Below are 20,096 nucleotides of genomic sequence, written 5' to 3' on the forward strand. Positions count from 1 at the left end.
GGTAAATTATTATAGAGCACTAAACAGTTGCAAAAGATCAAGTCTATAAAGCATCTGGTAGGGTAACTGACAATTCATCAGTTTTGCATGATGCACATTGTATGTATCTCATGGGCTTGAGAGGAAAGTTATAAATCTGTCAAGCTTGAAACTGGAGAGAAGCTTGATCACATTTGCTGAAAGAAGACAGAAATCAAGAGACAGACCTATTCTTTAGCTGAGGTTTTTGTGTTCCTGAGAGTTAGTTCTGAATGAGGGCTGTGGAGGTGCCATTCACATGACTTCTGAGCAATCTGTACTCAAGATACACCATTAGATCAGGCACTTTTGTTGTTAATGGAAGTGAATGAAAGAGGGAAAGCTCTCTGAAAGCTATTCATCCCCAATCTGGTCTGATACATACCTAAGATGTTTTCAGCACCACCTGCAAAACTTGTTCTCTGTCCTAATGTGAGAGAGTTTGACACACATCATTAGTTTTGACACAGTAATTTCAACCCTTGGTGTTTTTTCCCTCTCCACCCAAGAAGAGTAGCCTCTTAAGGTTCTGGCTGCTGTTGAGCCAGATGTAATGCTGCTTAAAGCGTGCTTCAGTGGGTTTGCTTCTCTGGGCTGCACAAATTAGCACTGTACATGCAAAATTTAGAGACATAATCTTCACTCTTAATCCAGGCACTTGTTCCCGTTCCCATGTGGGACATTGTGCTGGTTTTGGCTGGGACAGAGTTAATGTTGTCCATAGTAGCTAGCATGGGGCTGTGCTTTGGCTTTGTGCTGGAAGCAGTGTTGATAACCCTGGGATGTTTTCGTTACTGCTGAGCCGTGCTCACACAGAGTCAAGGCCTTTTCTGCTCCTCACCCCACCCCACCAGCGAGCAGGCTGGGGGTGCACAAGGAGCTGGGAGGGGACACGGCCGGGACAGCTGAGCCCAACTGAGCAAAGGGACATTCCGCACCATATGGCGTCATGCTCAGCATGTAAAGCTGGGGAAGAAAGAGGAGGAGGGGGACATTCGGAGTGATGGCGTTTGTCTTCCCAAGTAACCATTATGCGTGATGGAGCCCTGCTTTCCTGGAGATGGCTGAACACCTGCCTGCCCGTGGGAAGGAGTGAATTAATTCCTTGTTTTGCTTTGCTTGCATGAGTGGCTTTTGCTTTACCTATTAAACTGCCTCTATCTCAACCCACAAGTTTTCTCACTTTTCCTCTTCCAATTCTCTCCCCCACCCCACCGGGGGGAGCGAGGGAGCGGCTGCGTGGGGCTTAGCTGCTGGCGGGTTAAACCACCACAGCCATATCTGGAGAGCTGGCTGACACCGGGCAAACTGCTTGGGGACTGAGCGGAGTTTCCTGTTGGAATAGAGTTTATGCAGCTGTAAAGATACAACTATCTGTATCTGTCTCTGCAGTGTAAGACATGTTAATGGTGCTTCTAGTAATTCTTTGGCGAGAGATGAATGAGGATATGGAGGTTGGAGAGCAACAAAGAGAACGGAGTGTGCGGCTGGTATGAAGAGTCTCTTTTGCGGTATTCAAAATCTTGCTGCTGAGCTTACTTGGATTTATGCTTTCTCATTGAGATAATAAAAGCAGGATGAGATGATCAGTATTCTCTCTGCATCTGGGTTAGAACTAGATTATTTTGTAAAGTATTTTCAGATGTCTTGGCTGTAGAAGACATTGCATAAATAAAGATTTCTCTGTGTTGTGTGATATTATAATGTGTGAAAAGATTTACTGTGCAAATACAGTAACAGAATGGAGAAGAATCATGATCTGCTGTTTGTTGGTACGATGTGATGTAAATATTTGCCTAGGTAGATTCTCTTGAGATTTCTTGCGGATTTCCCTCAGCGCTGTCATTGCTGGCATTCTTTGAGCGCTATGTTTTTGTCAGAAGTAAACATGTTTGTAACATGTGATACTTCCATCAAAAGCTCAGTGGCTCTCAAAAAAAAAAACCAACAACCAACCCACAACACTTCCTCTTCCAAACCCCCAGCAAAATGCAAGAATACCTTTGTTAGAGCAGTCTTGAACATGTTTTTGAAATGTCTGCCAACACGCGTACGAGTGGTGGGTCGTGCCATGTACAGCCTGTGCACTTGCAGATACGTTGCTTCAAGGATACTCATGGGGTCCACTCGGCTGGCATCTGCCAGCATGAGATTTTTGCACTATTAATGCTGTGTTGCCAACTTTTGGTAACTCTTGCAGCTTAGTGAAGGAGAATCTCATCAACTTTTGAATGACTCTTGAGCTTGCGTGGAGATGCCCAGCACTGAAGGAAAGAGTGAGCCCCTGTCCCTGCTGAGCGGTGTCACTTTGAGGGAAGTGGGCTTGCTAAGCTCCTTTAAAATCTGTCTTAACAGGCAGACCATGGACTTTCAGGTGAAAGTAAAATGAGTATATTCTCAGGAAAAGATAAAGAAGGCAGATATACAGAAATTGCATTCTTTTTAAGTACCTGCCTTTTTTGGTTGGGTTTCAAGGAATTTTCTGTATTTCTATATTCAAGCAGATGCCCAAGTTAAGCCAATTTCCAAGGTAATTTGCTTTGTTTTGGAGAAGGAATATCCAACCCTCAATCCTTTTAGATAGTCCTACTCTCTGTTTTTGGGAGGTTGAAGCTTAGGTGTTTGCTTTGGGTAAAGCTTTTCTTTATAGACACTTTTCTCAGTAACCTTCTACTGTGACTCTGGTAGCCCTGTGAACTGACAGCTGATTCAGCTCTGCTTCTGTTTCTCCTGCTTGGACCCCTTGAGACTTTTCTGGTGTACACTGGCTCAGCTGGATGGGCCAAGCTACGCTTAACATGTAGTTGACTGCAAACCACCCTACATATGCAATCAAGCATGTCTCTCTTGGGCAGATGGGTGAGGAAGAGTTACATGAGCTTAAGACTATTTCTTGTATTGTAACATGCAACTTCAGAACTATTTGTTGTGAATAAGAACAACTAAAGGATGTATTAACAGGCTATAACAGAGACTGGACATGAAGATAAACTTGGAGATGGGTGTGCATTTATGCCTCATGACCCTTGAAAACAGCTTACTGGATTTGGGGACATCAATGTGGAGCTCTACTGCTCAAACAGGAAAGATAGTTAAATTTCACTTTAAAAGTACCTGTAACTATGTCTTTACAATGTAGTTTGGTATATCGGCAGTTACTCTATGTGTCATATTTGATCATTTTCCTTTTCTTCCTCTCTTGGTTTGCAGGAGTAAGTCTGTATCTGTAACACTGGATGTACTGACCACTTGCCTCAGACTGAAGAGGACTTGCTCTACTTTGGAATATGGTGCCTAACTGCTGCGTCCCAGTACTCACTGTGCCAGTAGCCATCCTCTGCTGCTTGATGCTGCCTTTAGCAGGAGCAGACAGTAAGTAACATTCAGTTTCGGAACGCTTGAATACCTTGCAAAATTTCTTTCAACAAATACTAAACCTTCTTGGTTTGTACTGGAAAAACTGAGGACTAAGGGATAACCTCCCACCAAATCTCTTATTTTCCAGTGTATGCAATGCAGATAAACAGTATGTGTGTGAAGGGGCACAAGTAGAACTAAAAAGGCTGACAAAATTTATTCAAGTGCAGGAAGAATTTCTGTAGTAGCTGCAAGATCAAAACCTGACAATTTGATTTCTATCTAACATGTACAGATGAGTAAAGAAAATCGGGGGCGGAGGAAGAGAGAAGTATTGGGGTCACAGTAATCCCTGTTACTTTATTTTCCTTGTTCTTTTACCAGCTCTCGTAATTTGCGTAGTACTGAGACATCTCTCCTGAGTCAGTGGGTGATTGAGAGCTGTTGGGGAAAGGGTGTGAGTTTTTACCTTCTGGTGTAGCTCTCCTACACCTATATTTCAGAAGAATTGGAGTCGAATGTTTCCTTGTGGTCGTGCTTTAAGCTGTTGTGTCCATGCCTGTTGTCCTGATAGTCTTACGGTGTCATGGTGACTGGCTTTGATTAGCCCCATCCAGGCCAAGGAGAAAGCTGTGCCTAAAATGCTGTTGTGGACAGACAAGAGGAGAGAAACTTGGCTGATGGTGGACTACTGAAAATACCTTGAAATGGATATTCATGAAATAACCATCAAATGAGTTATGCAGAATGCAGGAAACCCTGTGTGTTCTTTGCATAGTCTTGGTTGTCATAACTTCGTGTGTATTTGCTAGGCTATCCCCAAGTATTTGTCGCCCCCCCCCCCCCCCCCCCCCCCAAACCAGTTTTTCAGTGTCCAAATGTTTGGGCATTTGTTGCAGACTCTGGCAGTTGTGAATACTCCATGCCTTTGAAAGCGCCCAGGGCTCCTGGGATGCTTGCGTCGGAGCAGAGAGGTGACCGTGATGCACCTCCTGAGCTGCCACCAACCATCTGCTTCTCACTCCAGCTTTAGTCACCAGGCTTATAATGAAGATGTAATTTTGTGAAAGTTGAAAGAGATCTTGATATGTGTTGGTAGGAGCCTCGCTGAATGGAGAAAACAGACTGGGAGGGGTCCTAAATGTCCTTGACTAAATGGGAAGGAGTAAATTTAGAGAAGCTGGAGAGAAGAGTGAAAGGGGGATGTGAAGAAAGATACAAATTCACTATTTTTGTTGTCACTAGGGATGACTCGCACAGGCAGCGGATTAGCATGTAGTCTGTATGAGTCTGAGCTGCCCAGTTAAACTGGGGGCAGCAGCTGTCTCCTTCCTCGGTTTTCTTCCCTGGCTGCTGGTCCTGCTGGAAGATGCTTACTCAGATTGCTTAATGTCTACACATTGTAGCCCATTTTGGAGTCTGGCACAGACAAGTATATGTTTAATGTTCTGAGGCGTATAAAAATTCCCCAAGGTTCATTATCTTTATCCTGGTCCCTGCAAAGGAGAGAAGGATCACTGCATCAGGTATGCAGAAGCTGGTGGACCTTGGGATGCCCTAGGACAGTTCTTGGCCTGAGGATAACTTGCAGTAGACATGGTTTGCTAATTTTGTGGAATACTTCCACATGCTTAAATTTAACAAAATTGGATCTGGGCCTGTGAAACAGAGCCAAATATTGGTGTCTCAGATGTGGAACACTTCTGTGTTGAGAAGCAAGCGTATCTGTATGTATGCCTTTCTCTCTGGCGCAGACTGACTCTGAATTACTTTTCGTAATCTGGAAGGCAGATCTGGAGGACAAGGATCTTTTAACCCCCACAGCCACCACAGATTAACTGAGGGTTTCCTAGGGTGGAAAGTGTTGCTTTGTGTATTTTAGCAACTTGCAGCTTTTTTTATTATCTTACCCCACTGAATCTTGCCACTGACTCTCAGTGGCAGGGAGCTGTGTGAAAGGGCCTGCTCTGTGCCTCTGCGGGGTGGGGGGAAATCATCCCCAAACCCTGCATATTTCATGTCCTGCCATCAGTGATGCAAACAAGCAAGATATGGTAGTGAATATGGCATTGGGGAGTCCTGGTTTGGGAGAGCAGTGAAAGGCAAGGGGAAGGTATGATAATATATGCACACTGGAGCTTACTGTAAAAGCTAGAGGGGGATGCTGTGAAAAGAGCACCCCATATGCACCCTCTTCGGTTTTTTCAGTCCCCTAAGCATCCTGTTGGCTCCAGTCAAAGACTGTTTATTTACATGGATTCCTGATGTAATATGGCTGTTCCTGAGATTTCACTGTCGTTCCTCCTTTTCCCCATTGCAGCGCTGCTTGGAGGCGGTGGAGGGATGGGTAGGCTCTGTATCTGCAAAGCATTCCTACATTTCCCCAGTTAAAAGCAGCGTGATAAAAGGAGTGGGGTTATCCCTGGAATTCCTGGAGTCAGTCCCCAAAATGGCTTTTTATAGGTACAGTGAGGATCGAGGGCAGGGAAGGAGGGCTGGGGATGGGCTGTGCTGCGTCCCTGGCAGCAGGCTGCCCCGTGGCTCGTGGCCAGTGGCTCGTGGCCAGGTGCTCAGGGAAGCACCCACAACCGGGGCTTCCCTACCTTCCCCGCCTGCGCTTCGGAGCTGCTGTTGTCGCAACACATTTCAGCGTCGCTGCCGTAGCTTCCTGACAATGAGGCAGCTGGCAGATAGCTCGACGTTAACGCCCGAGATAAAACAGATTGAGTGCGTATCGCCTAGCGGAATTAGCGCCGGGCGTGTGCCGCGATGCCTCTCCTGGAATTGAGTTCACAGGAGCTGTGAATAATGTCGGCGCTGAGGAGTGGAAGGGGCATCCCAAGGTTAAATGTGTGGCAGCGTGTCAGAAAAAGGGGGGCTGGCTGGGTGCCTCCCTGCCAGCAGGTTGGGAGCGGTGGTTTCCCGGCCGGTCTGCTGGGGTGCTGGGAGGAGAAGGTGAGCGGGAAGGGGCACCTGCGCATGAACGGTGGATACAGAAGTGCTAATTTGGCAGAAAGCACTTTCAAATCCTCCCCGGCTTTTACAGACTGCAGTAAGAAATTATTAAATTTTCTCTGTGATCTGACTGTGTTTCTGTCAGGGTGACCCTAATTCCATTAGAGCAGCTCGGAGCTGATTCAGGATGGCTGTTTTACACTTTCTCCCTCAGCTTGCTTGTGTTTTTTTAATGCACTCTGTGCTTCCCTGTCTGTCAGCTTTTGATTGTGCATGGGAAAAATGGCTTTGCAGATTTCATTTAATGTTCAGTTCAATTGTCAGCTAAAAGATGCTCTTTCCCAGCTTTTAGAAATATGTCATTTACTCTAATAAAATAAAAAACAACAAAAAATCCCCCTCAAAACAAAATGCAGAGAAAACAGGAAAAAATCAATACTGTCATCAGAAATCATCAGCAATGTGTTTTGTTGCTAGCTTGTTTTTTTAAAAATTAGGCTTTGTTTTTGATGTCCTGGGCACAGCTTCCATTAGCCAAAGGAAGAGACTAGGTGACCCATCCGAAGTGTTTCCTAACCGAAATATATCATGGTTTGTCTTGCACAGAATTTCAAAGGGCTTAAGGAAGAAAACCACTTCAAATGTGACCTTGTAGAAGGAAAGAACTAAGGCAGTATTAGGCCAACTACCTGTGAAGTGATACGTGGTAAACAAACAATTCTCACCTTTTGATTTCTAAAGATAGCACAAACGTGGCTCTTGTTTGAGGGGGTGGAGGAAGCTTGCAGCAGTGAGCCGGGGCTGGTGAAGGCAAGTCTGGCTCTCACCTCCTCCTGGGAGCAAGGACCCTAAGTCTGAAGTGTCTCAAGGCTGCCCTGCCCCTTGTAAGAGATAGTTGCTTTATATCAGAAAGGTATCCATGTAATACAGATTTTTTTTTTTCCCCCCATCAGCGATGTTTCTTGGATGCTAATAGGGTTGAGGAGGCACATTGAAAAAGAAAATAGGCAGGTGAGATGTTGATACTTGTGAAGGTTGGGAAATGGAAGAGTACTGATGGCCTTTCTAGACACGTGGCTCCAGGTGAGCTCTGTTTTGCCAAGGGTTTTGCATTGCACCCGAAGTGCTGTCCGCAGGTTTTGGGCAGAAGAGTGCTGGAGCATTTCTTACAGCGCTCGGTTCCCCTTGTGCCCCAGCTCTGCTGTCTACCATTACTGTTCTGTGTTCCTGGGACCCAGGAGTAGCGCAGCAGGTTTTGACTCCCTGATTCAGCTCTGCCCTCTTTGCTTCATAACCTGAATGATGCCTCAACAACAGCTCAGCTCCAAATACAGCTGCTCTGGGCCACTCTGCAGGACAGACTTGCTGTTGTGCCCTGGAAAACAGTCACTTTGCGGAGCTGGGTGGAGGGTCCCATCCCAAAAGCTGGACCTGAGGCTTCTCCGCGGCTGCCTTGCATCTGTTTCTGCTTCCTGGTTTCTTTGTTTGCATGCCTGTCCCCAAACACTGCACGTAGTGATTATGTGTAATTGGTACGATTGGATCCAGGTATTGCAGCACAGGTAAATACTAATTTTCTGCAATTCTACCTTGACTAGCTTGACAAATTCCATCAGTGAAAAGAACATGTAAAATATTGTTTAGGAAAACCCCTGTACCTGAGGCATTGGGGTTGCATCATTAAGGGACAGGTTGAAATATTAACCACAGTTATTGTGCAGCTTTATTTTTGGTGTACTTACTCATCATGTATATATTTAGGTATAAATGGATTCCGCACTTTTCCTTAAAATATCTAAATGCTGCCTGCTCGTAACTGAGTGTTGCAGCCATCAAGGTGGTAGGGATGCTGTGAGAACAAACACCATGTTGAGAGTAGACAACAGATCTTTCTCTGCATTTGTAGCCATCCCATTTAGCTTCAGCTCTTGCAGGAGTCATGTGAATTTGTTTGGGTAGCTACCTACAACAGGTCACAGCACTGTCATTTGTCTTTTTTATTTATTCATAAAGCCAGCATCACTCATCAATCAACATCAGCTGCCAGGTCAAAGGTCTGCCTAGCCCCAAATCCCTTATCCAGCAATGGTCAGTACAGTGACCTATGGAGGATGTAAAACAGCATAAGTATATAGTGATCCCTTCCGGGTGTCGTCATCTAGCCTTCAGTGACCGGTGGCTCCTGAGCCCAGAGAAGTGGTGTAGTCACTTCAGATTGGATCATTCTGGGTTTTGCTCTCGGGCAACTCTGAGCGTGTTGTCAGTCATCAGGGGTATCCTGGGGCCAGCGGTTTGCATGAAGACCACAGCGTAGGCTCTGACTTTTGCCTCTACGCCATGGCTCCTTGTTTAACCCACCTACTGCTGCTCTGCAGGGCTAAGCAGTCCCCTTGCTGTTCGCATCACTCAGACTCAGCTGCGTAGCCAGAGTTACTCTCTCGCCTTCACAAGGGACTTCCTATGTTTAAGTGTCCATGTAAGTTATCCGGCACAGCAGCAAATATTGAGAGGCTGATATATTTAATACACATTCTTTGAGAGACTGTGTGCTTATTGGCTTGGTGATATAGAAAAACAGTAAAACTACCTGCTTAAAATTTTATCTTCAGTGTAGATTCATAGATTTTAAGGCCAGAAATCAGACCAGTGTAGTCTTCTACTCTGACCTGCATAGCACAGGCTGTATAATTTCAGCTAGTAATTTCTGCATCTAGGTTTAACAGCTGTGGATGAGCTAGCACGTAGCTTTTAGGAGGCTATCAAATCATGATTTGAAGACTAAATGGTAGAGAATTTACCCGTCTCCTATGTCATCTGTAAAAATGGCAAGTAATCATTACTTCTACAAATCTGTATTTATTTCAAGCTTCGTTTATGCGTTTTTTGGGTTCAGACGCTGGATGTTGTAACCTGTGTCAGCTAGGCTGGAGACTCCTGCTATTTAATGCAGTCTCCCTGAGAAGCAAGTTAGAGTGTAGGAGTTAGACAAGCTGAAAGTTTGTCCTTTTTGTTGTAGAAAAATAGGTTGGTCTTGATTTTTCTGATCAGAGATAATTTTTATAGTTCTTCGTTAATCTTCCAGACTTTTCAGTATATTTTTAAAGTCAAGGGGCCAGGACCAAGAAGAGAGGTGGCCACATCTTGCCACAGTACGACGGCACTTTAGCCCTTTTGCCCATAGCATTGAGCTGGGAAGCAGGGTCCTCCACAATGACCGTTGAATCCCTTTCTGGGCCTCTGATTCCCAGGATGGAAACTCCCATTTGATTAGTGTGACGTAGGGTTTTGCTCACTAATATCTGCCCTTAAGTACATTAAAATGCATTTTGGTGGATCCCAGCTCATCCAGTCATCTGAGTAATTCTGTACAGGTAATCTTCCCTTGCTGTTATGAGCTGACTACCAATCTTGGTAAAGCTTACCCTTTACTTTCCAAATCTAGTTGCAAGTTAGTTGCATTTATTGCTAGCTGTTAATCAGTTGTGACTATTTGCAGAGGCTGCTGTATTTTAAGGAGATATTTAAAATATCCTATAGTAGTGATGGTAACATCCTTTGCAGATAGAAAGGAGTGCCAGGAAACTGATAAAATAATATGGTTTGTCATGCTGCTGCTTGCTACTAGTAGTACTGACGTCAGATGGGGGAAAAGTATGAGGTCTGCTGGAGCTTTCAGTGTTTTAGCTGAGCAGTTGTAAAAAGCAATGAAGTGGTAATAGGGATGCTTTTTTGTTTCTTTGATTATCTGTTCGTTATATTGGTGCTTCAGAATGATACTGTAATATAAGATGATCAAGCTCATTTTTGTGAACAACCAAGAGTATGAAATTTGTTTGCTCAAAATGTTCGTCAATCTTTTTTGATGGTGAACATGTGTGGTTTAAAAAGGAGAAAAAAAGAAAAGCATCTGTTCATGGATGCTTTTTCTCTGGTAAGATGTCTGTCTTTATGTATTGGTAGCTGAAAAGCAGTGGTGTACTTTTAATTGAATGCTGTATGTAGCCCTTTGTGAGGATCAGTGCTTTATCTATGCCAAAGACAAATCTCATTTATTTTGTTGGTGTGAAAACACTGTAGGGTGCTTACTGAAAGTTTTAAGTCATAGAAATGTCTTTTGCCTTGCATACTTTACTGCCATATGTGCTTTGGTTTAATTCAGCAATCATTTTATAGTGGACGATGGCTTTACATTTGTATATGAATTGTATCCTGCAATGCTAGGCCTTGGCCTCAACGTCAGTTACATTTGGGCTTTCTCTGCTGCATCATGACATTAAGCCTTCACAATAAGGGGGACTCACATGGTATTAAAAAGAGATAATTACCAAATATATTCAATTTCATGTACTACAGGCTGGAATGAACTTGCAGTCCTGCTGAGCTTTTCAGATGGCCCTTCATTGCATGTATTACTCATTATTTCCATTCTTTTTTTCAGTAATTAACAATACGACTTCCAGGAATGTATTTTGTAAAATTGGATTGAGACATATAGATAGTACCTGGTCAAAACCTGAAGCGAATGGAAATGCCACCATTTTCCAACAGGGGTTCATAGCACCAAGGGTGACTGTTCTGAGTTGGTGCTCTGGATAAAGTCAGCATGTCACGAAGAGGTTTGGGCTTGGTTTGTCTCTACTATGTGTGGTTATTCTACTTCAGCTGACACCAAGTTCTCTGGAAGTAGCTGTGGTCTCATAGAAAGGACCATAATCAGTCCACTGTTGGCACTGGTTAATACTGCAAATTTAAAAGGAAGATTCTGCTCAGGGAATTCTTCTTGCTTGCTTTTGCTGCTCCTCTTGTATATTTTTTTTATTATAAACTCTGTCTACTTGCAATGACTTTGCTGGTTCACTCAAAGGTGAGTGATAAAAGCCCTTGCAAATTAATTGCCACGTGGGGAGGAGAAGAATCTTGAGCTTCCGTACTAAGAACACCTACGTGTTTTCTTTGGATTTATTTTTAGCCAAATTCACTTCAACTGTTAGTGCAACTGTTGTTGTGTTACTTCTCTTAAAGACTGTTTTGAAAAAGGGGTTTTAAAGAGGCCAGGAAATATTCAGCAGCTTTACTCATGTAGCTCTTTTACCCCTGAAAAACTCCATTTGTAGTAACCATTTTGAGGCTGGGCATTAGCACAGCTCTGCCTGGCCGGTAGGACTGTTCGTTCCCACCCGCTTGCTAAAGCCAGTTGGTGGCTTGTGCGAGTGGGAGACGCGAGCGTGTCGCCAAGCTCTTGCTTTCGTTGTGGGGCTGTACGTAAGGCAGAGATGGCGCTTCCTTGGTTTTCAAACTTGAAACTTGAAACTTTACCTCTTTTGAGGTAAATGTGAGAGTTGCTATGCATTGGTTTCAGAAAGGATTTTGACCTTTGTATTTGAAAAAACACAGCTTGGAAGTGAGAAGGCTATAGGTATATTATACTTAATACAGTGTTTAATTTGCAAGGGGAAAGATTCATTGGAAGAACTGAATGATGAGTGGTGAAAATCTTGTGAAATGCCAAAACCAGTTAAAATACTGATATGATGAAGATGACGATGTATTTTAATCCTATTTAGCATCGAACAGAAGCTTTCAGTAGTTTCAGGATGCAACCTTAGAGAGGTGAACTTATCTTGTGCGTTCACCACATTTGATTTATAGGGTATTTAAGAAATAGGGGGGTATGCTAGCAGGGGGAATCAGTAAAATTTGAAGAGGAAAACAGAGAAAATACATTCATATTCCCATGTAAAGTACTGGGATGCCTTGTCCTGAGACAGTGTTCTCATTCTTGGCGTGCCGACTACAAAGAGTTTAATATGGCTCTTGGGAGGATGATGAGGGTAGTCCAAGACCTGGAAAGGCTCCCTTTGCTCCTGTTTGGTGTAACAGGTAATGGTCTTGGCTGTTGACTTGTCATTTATAAATGCTGTATATAGACTTCCAACATACTTTTTTATGCTCCATTACACACAGTTTAGCAGAGGTTACACAAAGTTCTTTAGTTATAACCTGTTGTTGTTTTCAGCTTTTTATGAGTTTGTTTCATGGCTGAAATGTGCCCTGCCTGGTCTTCAGCCAAAGTTCAAGTCGGGGGGCTGTATTTTATGAGTTGGACATTTGGTTTTTGGATCTTTCTGCAAAAATTGTCTTTGGATGCTCTTAAAATCAAAGAGTGGAAAAATACTTTTGTACCCTGTAAAACAAACTGTGGTGTTATTCATAGGTCTCAAGTCTAAAATGTCTGTGAAAACATTTGACATTACTACAGATGCGCTTCAGCAGTCAAGAGAAAATGGAACTTGATTTGTGGAAAGGAGTGACCCATAGAAAAATAAGCTGCTGAATGATATAAAGGGGATTTAATGCGAAATCATTAAGTGCATGCAAGTGAAGGATGCTGTCTGAGCTTGTGTGTAACTAAATTGCCTGTATATTCATTCTGCGAATGTAGCCAGAGCTGCTCTCGTCTCAGCCTTTCAAAGGCCCAGAGGTGCGCAGCAGAGGCGGTCCTCCAGATCCTACGGCACATAGCCTGTAACGTGGGCAGAGAGAATTAATTCACATCGACACCGTGGAGTTTGTGTTCTAGTGCATTTGTCTGTTTGTTGAGGCAATTGTGTAGAGAGCTTGCTTTGTTGCAGTTGCTCTGTGGTTGTACTGTCGGCCACAACGATTTGGACTTGTCTTTCTTGACGATGCCTGTTGAACCTTGATTCTGCTGTAGTAAATGCATGAAATATTTAACATATTTAACTGCCTAAGTTTGGTTTTTTTTCAAATGCTAAGATACACCTCTCTTCCTATGGCTGCAGAGTTGTGTGCCTTTATTCTAGGAGCAGAGTATGATTTTGGTTTTTTTTACGTGTTCTAGGAGCAGAGTATGATTTTGGGTTTTTTTACATGTTAAGACAGAATCCCTGGGAATATATATTGTTCAGTCAGCATCTATGCACTGCTCAATGTCTTTCCAATTAGACACACAGTCTTCTGTTGCAGATAAAACATTTTTTTCTGAGGCAAATTTAGCTGAAATTTCTGGCATTGTCTTTAATCTGTAGTACGTTGCGTGAGAAGAGTTTCCTGTGTAATTTTGAGGAATTTAAGAAACTCCACCTAACATATAAAGAGTAATATGCAGTATACCAAATGGTGTTTCCCAGGTTTATATCAAATTGCAGAAGAGACTATGAATTATTTTGTGTTATAATTATTGCTGGACCGTGTCAAACTCAAGGGCCATTTATTGCTGGACCGTGTCAAACTCAAGGTCCATTTATCCCAGAATTGCCCCAACATAAGCCTCCGATGATGGCCAACAAATGCTACATGTTTTAGGGAGGTGCAAAAAGAAAGATCCCATACTCTTGCCTTTTCTCATCCCACCCAAATTAGTTCCCATTTCCTATGTAACATTAGAAATTGTTGTAAGAAGCTGGACTTTTATTATTGCTTCCGTGCAGCATTATTAATTGCAACAACTTTAAATATTGCTATATCCACATGGGCAAAAGAATGTAGATTTGTCAAGGTCAGATCAATCTAATTTCATTTAATGACAGGATAACAGGCTTTGTGAATGGAGAAGCGGTAGATGCCATTTATCTTTAGTAAAGCTTTCAGTGCTCCCTCATGAGACTTTTTCTTGTGAAACATCTGCTCATAGGGTGGGTATTTGGCAGTTTGGTAGCATTCAGCATTTGCAGTAATGATCTCTCTGATAGAATAGAGAACGTGCTTATTAAATTTGCAGGCAACAACAAGCTGGGAAGAGCTGCAAGCATGTTGGAGGACACTATTAGAATTCAAAATGATCTTTACAAATTGAAGAAACTGTCTGAAAGGATGCATGTCAATAAGGAGAAATGTGGATAGATGTTTGAAAATAGGAGTAATCAGCTACATAAATATAGAATGAGAGACAACTGCCTAGACAGCTGGTGTACAGAAAAGGTCTTGCAGTGCTAATGGATCAGAGACCATACAGGAGTCAACAATGCCATGCTGTTTTGAGAGGGACAAACATCACAGTGGTATGCAGAAATGAGGAGTACCATCTTGAAGACACATTAGATAGTCTTTCTACTCTGCTCACATTGATAAGGCCTCCAATGAAACAACATCTCTTCTTGAGCATCCCGCTGCCAGAATGGAAGGACTAATTGAGGAGAAGTCAGTCCTCCCCGTCCAGTGCTAGGAGAAGAAATAACATGCTTAAACTGCAGCTGGGAAGTTCAGCTCAGGCACTAAACAATGCTTGCTGACACGAAGGATTGTTGAGCACTGAATTGAATTTCCAGAGGAATTTCTGGAATCTCATATACAAACAGAAAGTGTTCCCTCCTATAGGTTTTGAATTGCCACTGTTATTTCTTAAAATGAATGTTTCTTTGTCTTCATTTATGAACCAGGAAGGTACAGGCTCCCAGTCTGTCTTCACTGGGTCGCCTGATACTCTTGATATTTTTATCCTGTCCTTTTTCATCCTCCTCTCAAGAGACAATCACTTTCTTCCATCTGACTTTGTGTGAAAGTGTTTTCCAGGCCTTTAGTCCTCCTCAGTGCCCTTCTCTGACTTTCTAGCTCTCCTCAAAAGGAGCTGATGGGGAGAATACAGGGGAGACTATGAGACGTTAAAACATCCCCTGTATGTAGTTTCCTCATGAACCCTCATAGGTTTGCTGTCTTTTTGCCCACATCTGTGCACTGACTAAAGGTCTTTCAGCTGCCTGTTACAATGAGTGGTTCATCTTCTGAAGCCACACGGTTAATTCAGCTCTGCAAATTGTAACAGGTAGGTCTGGGTTTGGTGTTTTTTCTCTCCGTACGTGTTATGTATTTATCTGTAGGTAGCTGTCTGCCCTGAGACGTTACCAGTCCATACATATGTACAGAGGTCTGTGTCTGAACTTTCATGGTTGCAGGAGCTTTGCTGGCCAGGCAGCCGCTGCACCACGGCGGGGAGTTTTGGCATGTGCACGGTGGTTGCTGCCGTGATGCACAAAAGCCTGTCTCTGATAGCACCAAATGTCTCTGCTGTTCTGCAGTGATTGTTAAATATTTCTAATGAAGTTGATGTGGTTGTGCCGGACTGTATAACACAGCACATGCTGCAGCAGAGCAGGCTGGAGGGTCTGCCTGTCGGACCGCTCCAGGAGAGCAGTGCTGCTTGCTGTCTAGAGCAACACTCACCAGCAGACCTTGCAGGGTGCATTGAAATGGCTTCTGGCAGCTAAAAATGCTTTGGGGGACAATTGCAAAGGATGCTGTAGGTCTTGTAAGACCTTCTGACTAAAATCTGTCTATGCCTATTTGTGTGTATGAAAGGAGAAATGTATTAAAAACGTGTGTTTGTGTAGAATGCTTTTAATGTCAATGGTAGTGGAGAGGAAGATGTGTAAGGCTTTTTTCCTTCTCCTTCCAGTAGTTATTCTTCCTGTGAATAACTATGCATCAACCCATGGACTTCTGCCTGGTGAGTGGAGTTCCAAGACTATGAGATGGGAGGGCCTCACGCTTCATGTTAAAAGATTACGCTTAATTCATTGCATATTTGTTTTGGATAAGAAAAAGCTATTTGCCCACCTAAGCTTTTCCTTCCTGGGTTTCATATAAGAGCCATGTACTTCTTGGAAAGCTTTCTCAAGAACAGATCAGAAGAAATTTGTCTTTTTAATGAATTGGTTTAAATCAAGATGCAAGCCATTACATGAGCTCCTGAATTCTGGAAACTCTAGCCATTATGTTGGGCTGTTTTTTGCAGTCAGACTTTGGCTTCAAACTGCAATTATTTTTCACAAGACCAAGAATGAAGTCTGTTGCCTGTTATGAATAATAGAGTATGGTAATATCAGCTATATATGCAAACTCTGCAGACTGGCAGCACAGCTGCTAAGCGTTACGTTTTTAAAATATGTACAATCTTTTGTCAACAGAATTAAAACCAGGAACATTACATGGTTTGTTTCTGCATGAGGGTGTTTTGTAGGGAAATTTAATGATGAACTGTTTTACATTTTGACCTTAAAAAAAAAAAAAAAGATTCTGAGGCTTTGCACCTTCTAGTGAACTGGGGAGATTCTCAAATTAAGACATGTGGAATCCTAATGGCCACCCTGACATTTTGTAGGCCTGGCTGGATATGTGGGCTTGATTGGTTTTCTAATGTACCTGCTCTGCCAAGCTGGAAAGGCTCACAGACTCTGCAGCTGAGCTTTCTTTAAAGCAATTGCACTGTAAACCTCGTTCCAATTAAAAGGTGATGCTGTTCTGGTAATGGAAACTTGTTTTATTGTTCCTCTCCTCTGATACGCATGCGAGTGGAAGTGTTGTAGGAAGGTGTTATCGCTGTTGTTTTTGTAGTTCATTCTTATCTTCCATCAGTCTTCATATACAAAAAAGTGAGAAATGCAGCATGCCCAGCTGTCTGAGGGCGAAATGTGAATCAGCAAGATAAACCTTCAGAGGGTATAATGGGCCTGACTACAGATGATCCTTCAGCACTTCACTACCATCCTGTAGCCTGTACTGTGTGTTGAACCACAGGCAGCAGGAGAAAATTAGTGGAAACACAGCGAAGAACCCACGGCAGCCCATCATTTTGGTGCTGAGAAGGGAATGATGCACGCTCAGGCCATCTTCTACTCTCCTCCTCCTACCTATGGAGCAGGGAAATCAGAGGGAACAACCCAGGAATGTGAGAAAGTAAGACATGAGTACATGTGAAGAATATAGTACATTTAAATTTTCTCTCCCTCGCCAGGAAAATGCTAGAACAGGCTTTGGAGTCCTGCTGCCTAAGAGAGGATGCAGACGAGCGCTCTCCTGAAATGCCCCAGCGGCTCCTTGGGTGTTCTGCGCTCCGTTTCTCTCACCTGCAAAAAGAAACGCCAGCATTACCAGATCGCTGATTGTGCCTGTGCTGGCAGAGGGTCCCAGCACTGATTTATAGCGCTTGTTCAGCTTTCAGCGAGCAGCAAATGCGTTGCTTAATTATTCATGGCAGATGTATTATTGCAGGAAATTAAGACATCAAGGAAACAAGTAAAAACTATTACTGAATAGAGCTATAAACAAGGTAAGGTGGAAGGAGACGCAGGGGGACAGCACTGGGACGTTAAAAAACCTTCGCGCTCAGGAACGTTTCACGCCTTCCGAAGACAATTGGTTAAATTCCCAAATCTTTAAGTGATCTTTCATAGTATGTAATTAAATATTCTATTAGCTAACAAGTTGGGTTTAATTTGTTACATTTGTCATCTAAATTATCACATTTGTGAATGTGTGAAACCTTCCTATGGCTTCTTTCTGCGTATCTACTTACATAAAGACACAGTTCTCTTTAAGTCTTTGACTTTCCTCATAAGATTTGGCATTTAACTTGTGCAGGAAAGTTAGGGCAACCTTTGGCTTTCTGTACCAAAGAAACTGGTTTTGGGTCCCTGGACTGGGTCCCTGGGCTACCATTCTGCCTGGAGCAATGGTGTGGGATGCTGCTGCAGAGAGCGGGACCCAAGTCTGAGCTGCTGGCACTGGATTTCCCTTGTCTGAATCCACTCTGCAAACAGGCATGTGTGTGCCCAGCTCTTACAGATGGTACTCGGGCTTTATTCAAAGATTTATTCATGTATGTTGGTGACCTCTGCCACGAACCTGTCCTCCAGTCTGCACCTAATGCCCCATACTCATACAGAGGCCAGAGCTGTTGGCTTTGAAGAGCACCAGCACCTTCTTGCTTGTCAGGTGGCGCTGGGAGGTGTCTGGTGTTTGACCGCTCTCCTTTATGCATGGAGGGAGTTTCTCATTTATTGTTGCTCCAAGTTCCCATTAGCTTTAAACCTTGCAGATTTCATGACAGTTTTTCAAATATGTAGTCAGTAACTGACCAAAACTTACTAAGTAGGAAGTGGTTTAAAGAAAACCCTTTCAACTTCTCTTTTCAGAGTGGAATTATTAGCTTTATTACAAAATTATAGGGAGCATCTCTAAGTTTGTGTGTAACCTCAGGCTTCCAAGGGTTTCCATTTCATTACTGTTCATAAGCTCATTATTTTGGTACATCTATAGTAATTTTGGAGCCCTTTCCTTCATAACTTCAATTATGTAGTTTGAAATGTAATGATATTAGAAGTCCTGTTATGGAGGACTCGGAGCAATTTTAAGGCGAGCAAATGGGTGATTCAGCACGGTACCAGAAAGAACGTGTCTACAGACAGGGTACTCTTAGAAATGTCTTTTCTGCGGTGCAGGTATACAAAGTGGCAAAAATTCAGAAGTCGTCGTTATTCATAGTCTAAATCTGCAAATAGACTCCAACACTTCCCATCACAGGAATGGAACTACACGAAGCTATTTTGTCACTAAATTTGAAAGACTATTTCGTGTGCGAATATGGGAGGTGAAAGGAAAATATTCTTTAATTTGTCCTATAAGGTTGATTTTCCTGATTCTTGCAAGCATGGTATATGTGGAGCACATATATGAATATAACATACAATAGGAATTGGGCAAAAAAGAGATCTTGCAAGAATCTGACACTAAATCGTAAACATTGAGGAACATGTTCCTAATTGGGTTTTGTGAAAACTTGCTGTTCTGTACACGTGCATCTCAGGATTGCCCAAACAGAGCTTTGCTTGCAGACCTAATCAATTGGTTCTTGAGCTGTTTAGCTTTTTTAATTACTCTTGTCAAAGTGAAAATTATGTGAAAGGACTTGACTGTGCAATTAGCTGCTGAACGTTTTCTGCAGCAATAGTGCGAAGACAATACCAAGTCCCAGAATAGCAGTAGATACAACCATAGGAACAAATCTGCTTCAGCGAAGAAAGAGATATTCTAGTAACTAATCTGAATGAAAGATAATTTATTTTTTAAATATGCATGTATTCACAGATGCAAGCAGAAATGGCTGTTTGTGTTAGAAATGCCTGGCCCCAGCTGAATGCCAGGTTAGTTATCACTTGCTGATTTCCCTCTGATTTGAGAGCCCTGCTCTTCGTAAGCCAAGGCTGCTGCTCTGCCCGCAGTCAGGGCTGAGCATGTTATAAGAGGTGCCAACTCTTTGACCTTTGGGCTGCCGGGGATGGCGTGCGTGTGGCTAAATTTTAGAAAAAAAGGTTCATCTTCCCTGTGCTGCAGCCGTGGGAGAGTGCACGGTGGGTTTCTTCTGTGGGCTGCGAGAGCCTGGTTAGTGTTCATTCAATGATCTATAGATCATCTGCTCAGACAAATTATATCTCTCAACAGCTTCACACTAAACTAATCTAGGCATTTAAAAAATAAATAAATGAGGCAGTGTCTATAAAGAGCTCCTGTCTAGTGAAGTGGAGCAGTTGGAGCCTGATTAATGAATCCCATTTACCAGCCCGCGTGTGTGTTCACCGCTCCCCTCCACCGAGCTCTGTCATCCAGGACAGCCCTTGTCGCACCACGCCGTGCACCGCCAGCGCCGCTGGCCGGGACCGCGGGCCACAGTGCTGGGAACGGGGCTTCCACCTGTGCGGTCAGTGCGTGGCCACGGCGCAGACGACCAAGCTCACGCGGGATGTCGGTACCGCTGCCGGTGCCTGGCGGGAGCTGCGCCGTCCCTCTCCTGGCTCTGCCGTGTCCCGGACCAAAGTGCAGTGGCACGTGTTGGGGGAAATGTGATCTGATCCATTCGGTGCCGGTGCCCCTCAGAGGTGTAATGCATTGGTTTTCACAAGCTAAAATACTGTTTTTACAAACGTGATAAAAAATACAGTTTAGATTTACTGACTGTGTTAAATTGCTGAGCT

General features: G+C 43.4%; 1 protein-coding gene across 7 annotated transcripts in view; it reads left to right on the forward strand.

Annotated features, from left to right (window-relative positions):
- The window catches only part of PTPRF (protein tyrosine phosphatase receptor type F), a 392,393-nt gene that overhangs the window by 136,441 nt on the left and 235,856 nt on the right, over positions 1-20,096 (forward strand). For all 7 annotated transcript variants that reach the window (XM_075508594.1, XM_075508595.1, XM_075508590.1 and 4 more), the window contains one exon: positions 3,229-3,390. In XM_075508594.1, coding sequence (XP_075364709.1) covers positions 3,306-3,390 — 85 coding nt within the window. In that variant the 5' untranslated portion in view covers positions 3,229-3,305. The remainder of the gene's footprint in view (positions 1-3,228; positions 3,391-20,096) is intronic.

The sequence above is a fragment of the Mycteria americana genome, chromosome 7, assembly GCF_035582795.1.
Source record: "Mycteria americana isolate JAX WOST 10 ecotype Jacksonville Zoo and Gardens chromosome 7, USCA_MyAme_1.0, whole genome shotgun sequence".
NCBI classification, from domain to species: Eukaryota; Metazoa; Chordata; class Aves; order Ciconiiformes; family Ciconiidae; genus Mycteria; species Mycteria americana.